Here is an 8744-nt window from a genome sequence, read left to right as displayed (position 1 = left end):
CTGGTCTGAGACTTCCTTTCTTCAGCTGTAGAGTAGTACTGATCTTGAGGACTAAGTGAAGTTAAACGAGAAAAGTGTTTCCAGAGGCTAGGAACCATTTCTTTATCTCTTATGCCCAGAGCTTGATCCAGTGTTAGCACCTACTAAGGGCTTAATAAGTGTTAGCCTCTTCCCTCTCACTTTCCCATTTCTCCCCATATCACTCTGCCTGTACCCTTGGAGCCTCTCACCGAGGCCGTAGAAACCACTGCCAATGACTTAGAGCTCCAGGGGTGGGGACTCCTATATTTGACAAGTGATGGGATGACGTCATGGGCTTCCCAGTCTCTCACCAAGATGGCCCTGGAGCGGGGAGCAAGCCATATTTCTACCATCTCCAGTTGGAGGTTTGAATGCCGTTTCCAACAGAATTAGACTCACTATGTATTTTCTAAAGTATTGGTGGCATGATATACTATTTCTGATGTTTTACACATCAAATCATCCTAATAATTAACTCGGAATTACTAATCATTCTATCCTCTCAAGTAAAAGCACTGTTGGTTTAAAACATACTACGGAAGAAAACCTTTGTAAATTGATGTCCTGTAGTCAAAATATCCTCTGAAATCACTCCCTGAGCAAAACTGGAGGAGGAAGTTAGCATCTGAAAGCAGAGTCAGTGTTACAAGATCTGACTAGCTTAAGAGATAGCAGGATTTGATATTTTGTTCTTTCTCTAAGGTCTAATGTATGAAACATTTTACACATCACAGGTTTCTGTATGAACACTCAAGGAGACATCCGGAACTGTCTATACCGGAGCTTTTAAGAATTGCTGGAGTGTATGAAGATCTTCTGAAAGAGTGTTGCCACGCAGAAAACCCTCCAGACTGTTACCGCCATGCAGTAGGTTCCAGTGTTCTGGGCTCACAGAACTGGCCAAAACAAAGCCTAACAACAAACCTTTCATAGCTGACATCAAAGTTTTACTCTAGTCTAGGGAGTAGGAAATGTGATTGACCCATCTGAGTGTACTTAAATTCGGTGCGGGCTAATCATTGGGAAGACTGATACTATGTTAGGTTTCTGTACAATGTTTTGAACTACTAATTCTGTGTGTTGATGCAAAAAAAAATCTTCCCATTCAATATTTTACATTTAGATCTTTATTTATGTATTCTGCATTTTATTGAGCTGTATAGGATTTTTTATGATTGTAAAAGTAATAAATGATTATCAAAGATGATTAGGAAAGTACCAAAAGTTATAAAGATAAAAATGAAAGCTTGATACTATCACTGAGAAATAGCTATAATTAACATTTTCTTTCATCTTTTCTATGCATATATGCATATATGAGTGTTTAAAAATAAGATTGGAATAATACTTTCTTAAGAAATTTTTTGATATATTTTTTAAAAGATTTTATTTATTTATTTTAGAGAGAGAGAGAGACAGAGAGCAGAGGGAGAGGGAGAGAAAGAATCCTCAAGCAGACTCCCCACTGAGCTGGGAGCTTGATGTGGGACTTGATCCCAGGACCCTGCGATCATGACTTGAGCTGAAATTCAGAGCCAGCTGCTTAACTGACTGAGCCGCCCAGGGCACCCCTGGGTCTATTTTTTAGTTACAATCATAGAAAACTTTTTATGTCATTAAACAGACTTCAAAACACTTTATTTTAAATGATGGGATCTCATCATCATGATTTATTTAACTGTTCTACTATGTGTTGGACATTGTGAACATTTAGTTAGGTTTTAAATTTTATAAGCAACCCTGAAGTGAGTATCTCATTTCATTCACCTCTATTAATATTTATGACTACTTTCCTAAGATATATTATCTGAAGAGAAATTATTAGGTCAAAGTATATAGACTTAAAAAAAAAGCACAACACTTGATACAAAATGCCCAAGTTACTTTCTAGAAAGTTTTATCAGCATACAGTCCTACAACAGTGCTTGAAAATACTCGCTTCACCCCTGCCTTTGCCATCATTGTGCATGGAAATTAACTACTAGATTTATATGTAAAAAATAGCGACTGTGTTTTAAGCATTTATTTGATTTTTAGGTGAAGTTAGGCTTTTCCCATATGATTTTAGCTATTGTAATTATAAATTTCTTGTGAATAAGTTGTTTATGCCCATTATCCATTTTCCTCTTGAAATTAGAGTGTTTTAGTGTCAATTCATAAGCATTCCTTATGTAGTAGGGAAATTAATTATTTGGCATTTCTGATTTGTTTCTCATTCATTTGATATGTGGTGCTTTGGCTTTATCTAAAAAATTGCTTCCACTTACCATAAAAGCCAGTTGATACCCATTCATATTTGATCAATGAAGTCAGAGGATTTGACTTTCAGTCTAATTCTGCCACACTCTGTTCCTGACCCTTAAATGAATCATAGTGCTAGAAAATTCTTTCTTCATATGGAGGCACAGTATGCCCCACACATCCATTCACTGGTGTGTAGTTTTATCTCTGATGACCACTCAGTAGAGAGCTATCCAATTTTATGCTGAGGAGATAGAGTTTGTCAAATATTTGAAGACACTTGTTGGACGTTTTAAGTTCCAATTCTAAATGATGAAAAATAAGACATAAAGTAAAAATAAATGTGATTAAAAAGGTACTGTAGCAATACTGACTAGCGGGGTCATTCTAGCAAGTCATTTGACTTCATAAGACTGATTTCCTTTATGTAAAAATGAAAGACTACTCTGGCCTCATGAAAGTGATAAGCAAATATGATCATTGTCAACATAAGATTTGAATTATTCTTTGTAAGCTGGAAAGCTCTAAAAAATGTACAGGATGATAATGAAAAATTTGGACTTTCAAATTTTAGTAAAAGCCATCTCTATATTTATAGCTGAAAAGATTTAAATTCTTACACACTCCTATAAAGAAAACTACTCTCAACTTAGTGAGAAATATATGGTAATGATAGTTTCAAAATACTATACAAATAAAAGCTACTTGACAAGTTGACATGAAGCTTATGATTAAATTTTAGATAAAATGTTCATAAATATGATTGTTCTTATTTTTAGGAATACAAATTCAATGAAACAACTGAGAAAAGCCTCAAGATAGTACAACGAGAATGTGAACATTTCCAGAATTTGGGGAAAGATGACTTGAAATACTAGTAAGTTGCTTGCACAAGTTGGTTAACACTTGTGACCGGGATAAGTAAGATAAAGAGCGCCACATAGTGTCAAAAATTCAGCTCAGTCTTTCAGTTATGGCAAATCCATAAACTGGGAAAGAATAAAAACACAAAAGTCAAGAATGTGCATTAAGCTGTCGTATTAAGCTTTTACCAGGAATGAGGCTAGAAATGAAAGAAATACAGGATTCCAGAAAATTGATTCTCTAATGCTTTAGTTTTCACTTGGACTTGCTTTTGTCAATCCCCGAAGCCAGAATCTCTGGATTCTGCCTTTGAGAAGGCAGGGGATAGAGCAAACTTCAGGTTGTTGCAATTTCTCAAGGAAAAGATAGTTTGCCCAGATTTTGAACCACTCTACCGAGTTTATAGACATAATTTTGGATTTAATACTTTAATATTTATTTTTTAGTGCTCTTGCAAACATTCATGAATAATACACAGTTTATTCTGGATTTTCTTAATTAATTACCAGGGTAATATAGTGTGTGTTTAAACCAAACGTCTTTAAATCAAAACACAGTTTAAAAAATATGATTTCACTGTTTCTGCAACCTGGCTATTGGCTGAGAACTCAAACTCAGCCCATTAAAGATACTAGTTCTCTTCATCTCAGATTATCCTTTTCCAACATGTATCTATTAATTAAATTCTCCCTTTAAAATATTTATTAACTGCAAGGGATTTCAAGCAGGATTTTACATACTAGCCAAAGTATTTGCTGCTGGGGAGTTCCTATACCCCCAGGTAAGACAGGCTGAGCAAATCTGAGAATTTCTGAGATTACCATGAAATTAGGAGGAGGCCAAAAATGCAGAATCTAGGAGGCAGGGTGTGGGAAAAATAGGGAGTGAAGAGACAGTTCTCTACCATTTTATGAGAAAGGCAAGGTTCACGTTGTCCTTACCTTGGTTGTCCTTAGCCTGGAAGAGTTAGGGTTTCAAGCAGTTAGACAAGGGAAAATGGGTATCTGTTTTTGTTTAGAACCAAACAGACAAATGTTCTTTCAGCTACCTTATCAAACTCACAAAGATAGCCCCCCAGCTCTCCACTGAAGAACTGACGTTTCTTGGCAAGGAAATGGTGACAGCTTTGGCCACCTGTTGCACACTGAGTGAAGAGTTTGCCTGCGTTGATAATTTGGTGAGCATGGCCCACGTACCTAACTAGTCCTAAAAAAAAAAAAAAAAAAAAAGACATCTGCTGTACTCATTGATCTACAGCAATAAGGCAGTTATATGCCTTTCTTCATTGTTTTCAACATTGTTAAGGAATGTCAAAGTTTCTGGGGGGGCTCACTGCATCACAATCCTAAGAAGCAAAAGAGAATGTCTTAAATATTTTCTTGATGTTTTCCAAATCATCTTTCTTACTTTTTTTTTTTTTTTTGAGAGCGAGAGAGAGAGGGAGCTGGAGGAGGAGCAAAAGGAGAGGGAGAAGCAGACTGAGCATGGAACCTGATGCAGGGCTTTATCTTATGACCCTGAGGTCATGACCTGAGCTGAAATCAAGAGTGGGACGCTCAACTGACTGAGCCACCCAGGCTCCCCTCTTATTTCTTATTACTAATTTGTTATTTGTAAATTGTTAGGGCAAGTGGCAGGAATAAGGATATTGTTTCAGAATGATATAAGAAACTTTGTAATTTCAAGGAAAGTTACAAATTCAATCTTGCCCCACCAGGTCAGTAAGAGAATTGATACTTCCTGCCCAATCACAACTTGGATGTATCTTTTTAGGACTGGGGTGGAGATTATCCTGGAGGACACCCCAGGAAGGGAATAAATCAGAGGACCACAGTGTTTGGCTGCCACTTTCAGTTGGCTGTTTTGCAGCTCTCTGCTCACAATTACAGATTTGTATATACGCTAACAAGAAATTAACCTATAGGCATTTGAATCGCAATGGCTTGAAATTTTGTTATAATGCAAGCTTCTACTTTGCTTTGCAAGTAGTATCATGTTTACAAGTGCATGGGTTTTTCTGAGTACAGTTAACAGTCATCTTAGAACAATCTGTTTCTCTAACCATATTTCAAAAACTCTATTCAAGTTTTAAAGTCATATCTGAATTCCAACTTTCATTGGGACAGATGGATTTAGTTCTTGGAGAGTTGTGTGGAATAAATGAAAATCGGGACATCAACCCAGATGTGGACCACTGTTGTAAAACCAACTTTGCCTTCAGAAGGCCCTGCTTTGAGGGCTTGGAAGCTGACAAAACATATGTGCCTCCATCTACACCTCAAGATTTATTTACCTTTCACACAGACTTATGTCAGGCTCATAATGAGGAGCTCCAAAAAAAGAAAGACAGGTATAAACATTCTCTTCCATTCATCTTTTTCTTCAGCCTGAAGGCACATAATTAATGAGAAGGTGTATCGTGATGCATATGTGATTTTGGTGTTCTAATCCTGTTACTTCCATCAAATTGTCCAGTCTCTCCAATCCAGAAAAACACCGGGGCCTATTTATTGCTGTTGCTTATAAGTCAAAACCTAGCCAGTCTTTTCTTTTGCTAGGCGTGGATTGTCTAGTACACTGTGATTTGGAAAGGTGACTTAGGGCAGCTAGCAAAAAGGCTCACAGGCAGGTTCATAATGAACTGGACTTTCCTGAGGGAATGTCCTAGATATTTGCCCTGAGAATCTTGCTTAATGTTTGAAAAAATAAGAGGCCTAAAAGGGACAAGAATTTTACTTTTGTCTTCTCAGGCAATGTTATAAATGCTAAAGAATAAGACTTTTTGGGGGGCACTTAGGTAGTGTCTATGTCAAGTGGAGTGGAAACAGCATTCAACTACTAAGAAAAAGGAAACAGAGGTTGTTTTGAAAATGAATTTTCTAGAAAGACCAAAAGAAATCTACAATAATCTACAGTACTACACACGAGGAAGACCTAATATATGTTCACATTTTTTTATATCATTTTTGTTTTTAACTACATAACTCTCTGTGAAATCCACCCCACAAGTTGAACAGGAAAGCTTCGGGAGACCCCTTCAAAGTGGAATATTTTAACTTTGTATACTTTCCCCAACCAAGTGCCCCCCAAGACATGTGATATTGTGACAAGCGTTTTGGAGAAGAGGAGCTTAAGGAAGAAGTTTTAATTAATTCTATTTGGCATCTCTGGGTCACAGGTTTCTTGTCAATCTGGTGAAGCAAAGGCCTGAACTTACAGACGAGGCGCTGAAGTCATTGCTTACAGACTTCACGGATGTGGTGGTGAAGTGTTGCAAAGCTGAGGGGCCTGAAGCCTGCTTTAATGAAGAGGTAGTTCTATTTCTTTTCCGCTGAAAATTCAGCTGGTATTCCTGGTCACACAAAATATAACAGAACTCCCAGTAGGACCCTGCTTCCTCCCCATAATGTCTCTGAGGCCTCTGAGAGCCCCATGAGCTGGATGTCACCAGCAGATGTCTCTGTGGAAGGACCTAGGCACTGTCTCCTTAGTAACAACACGGTGTAAGAAAAAGATGTCAGGAGAACCCGGGTTCTAATTCCAGTCTTCTTGGTCATATAACTTAAACTGAACTGTACTATACCATCTGTAAATGAGGATGGCGATACTTATCCTTGAATTATACTTTTGGTCCATACTCTCCTGGTTTAATCCCTCATTAGTTTAATAAAGCAAATAGCCAAACTGATTTGCAAAGGAAATCATAATCAGCTCCAAAGGGAGGGGAGCAGGAAGGGTATTAGTCTGTGAAGTCTCTCAGGGGGTGGCTGTCTCACCTTCATGGCCTTGTAGCAGCATGTGTGTGTGAAGTGAGGAGTTGGCCGGGGGAGGGGGGTGCGTGTAGTGAGGGGGAAGAGAGGACACGTGCTCCCTGAGTGTTCTCACTCCACAGTGACTGGATTCTCTCGCCAGCTTGTGGTGGTCCAGGTACGTGTGAACGCCAGCCTCAATGGATGGCTGCTTGGAAGTGCTCTTCACTGATTTCCAGCTTCCTTTCTTACCATTTCTTTCCCAGCAACTCTCACTCCACCCCAGACTCACACTTAGGCACACACACAAACTTGTGCCTCTCATATCCTTCCTGCCTGGTCACAGACATGCACACTCACACACAGCCTTCATTCTGGTTGACAGCCTTCTATTTTTTCCAAGGGAGTGCTTAGTCTGTGGGAATTTTGTGTGTGTGTGTGTGTGTGTGTGTGTGGTTCAAATTATTAGCTTTTACAACATATATTTAAAGTAATTCGAGGGGCGCCAGGGTGGCTCAGTCGTTAAGCGTCTGCCTTCGGCTCAGGTCATGATCCCAGGGTCCTGGGATCAAGCCCCACATCGGGCTCCCTGCTCCACGGGAAGCCTGCTTCTCCCTCTCCCACTCCCCCTACTTGTGTTCCCTCTCTCGCTGTGCCTGTCAAATAAATAAATGCAATATTTTAAAAAATAAAGTAATTTGAGGTTATTAACCCATATCTAGCATTTCCCTGAGTGAGTGTGTACATCGAGGCCATGGAAAGGGAAGGATGAAGTCACTGGCAGTTCATAAAAGACACTTGAAGAAAGGATGTTCATGGTCTTCCTGCATAAGATGGGACTGCTGTAATTTTTCTTCCCAAAATTCAAGGCAACATGAGTCTCCAAATTTAAATAATCATGTCTTAAATTTTTCTATGTGTTTTTCTTTCTTTTTTTCCCCTCTCAGGGCCCCAAAGTGACAGCCAAAAGCCAGGCAGCTTGAGAAATATAAAGTAAAACCCACCAAAGGTAATCCCTGCTATCTGAGCCAAATGCTAAATGTATGTGTAGCTTGTGTGGTCACCTGGCCTTTTCCCTTCTGCTGCTTCAGTGTCTGTTTCTGGTTCATTTCACGTGCCTTGTACCCCACAGGTCCATCTTGGTCCTCTCACGTCTCTCTGGGTCTCGACCACTCTGTGTGACGTGTTTGTGGTAGCACTTCCTGCTGTTCAAGCAGCTTTCTGGGGAGCTGAAAGGTACCCAGTCCTCTGCCTCTTTGCTACCACCTTCAGCTGTCCGGACCAGAATGGAGAGGCAGTGGAAATCTGTGAATATTGATGGGGAGATGGGCAGACAGGCCTGTCCTGAGAGTCTTGCCATAGCAGCATGTTCATAAATGAAAAGCTATATGTTTGTGATTTCACAAAGCTACATAAAGGATGCTCTCTCCTCTGCAGTTTAGGTAAGACACACAAACTTTAGGAACAAAATGATGTTCAGCATCTGGGAAGAGAGGCCTGGACTGCCACAGGGAGTAGGTTTGGATCTACAAGAAGCACCACATCCTTACCACTCACAGTTTTCTATATATGTGTCTTCCCATCACCCAAGTTATATGATTTCACAATCTTGTGTTGCATAAGATACTATTTTTTTCTTCCCAGGTTGTGGGGAAAAGAGAGGAACACCAGCTTACCTGCTTCCTATCTGGCCTGCGGTGGATTTTATTTTCTGAGAAGAATGCAGTGAAAAGATTTTTCTGTAAACTTTACCTGAAACCGTGTTATTGTAGAGAACAATAAACAAGATCATAAAGTTATTTCTCAAGGACTGATGTCATGTGTCAACTTGATAACAAAATCGATCAATCAGGATGCATTCATTCCATC

At 39.2% G+C, this 8744-nt stretch overlaps 1 protein-coding gene across 1 annotated transcript in view; it reads left to right on the top strand.

The window, feature by feature from the left end:
- Positions 1-8674, top strand: part of AFM (afamin) — a 21259-nt gene extending 12585 nt beyond the window's left edge. Inside the window, exons 9-15 of the mRNA XM_006729808.3 lie at positions 756-888; positions 3042-3139; positions 4171-4303; positions 5253-5476; positions 6305-6437; positions 7823-7884; positions 8520-8674. Coding sequence (XP_006729871.1) covers positions 756-888; positions 3042-3139; positions 4171-4303; positions 5253-5476; positions 6305-6437; positions 7823-7858 — 757 coding nt within the window. The 3' untranslated portion in view covers positions 7859-7884; positions 8520-8674. The remainder of the gene's footprint in view (positions 1-755; positions 889-3041; positions 3140-4170; positions 4304-5252; positions 5477-6304; positions 6438-7822; positions 7885-8519) is intronic.
- Positions 8675-8744: the final 70 nt, after the last annotated feature.

The sequence above is a fragment of the Leptonychotes weddellii genome, chromosome 2, assembly GCF_054177405.1.
Source record: "Leptonychotes weddellii isolate Sample4059 chromosome 2, ASM5417740v2, whole genome shotgun sequence".
Lineage (NCBI taxonomy): Eukaryota > Metazoa > Chordata > Mammalia > Carnivora > Phocidae > Leptonychotes > Leptonychotes weddellii.
The sequence above is the reverse complement of the archived record's forward strand: the minus strand, read 5'-3'. Positions and strand labels throughout refer to the sequence as shown.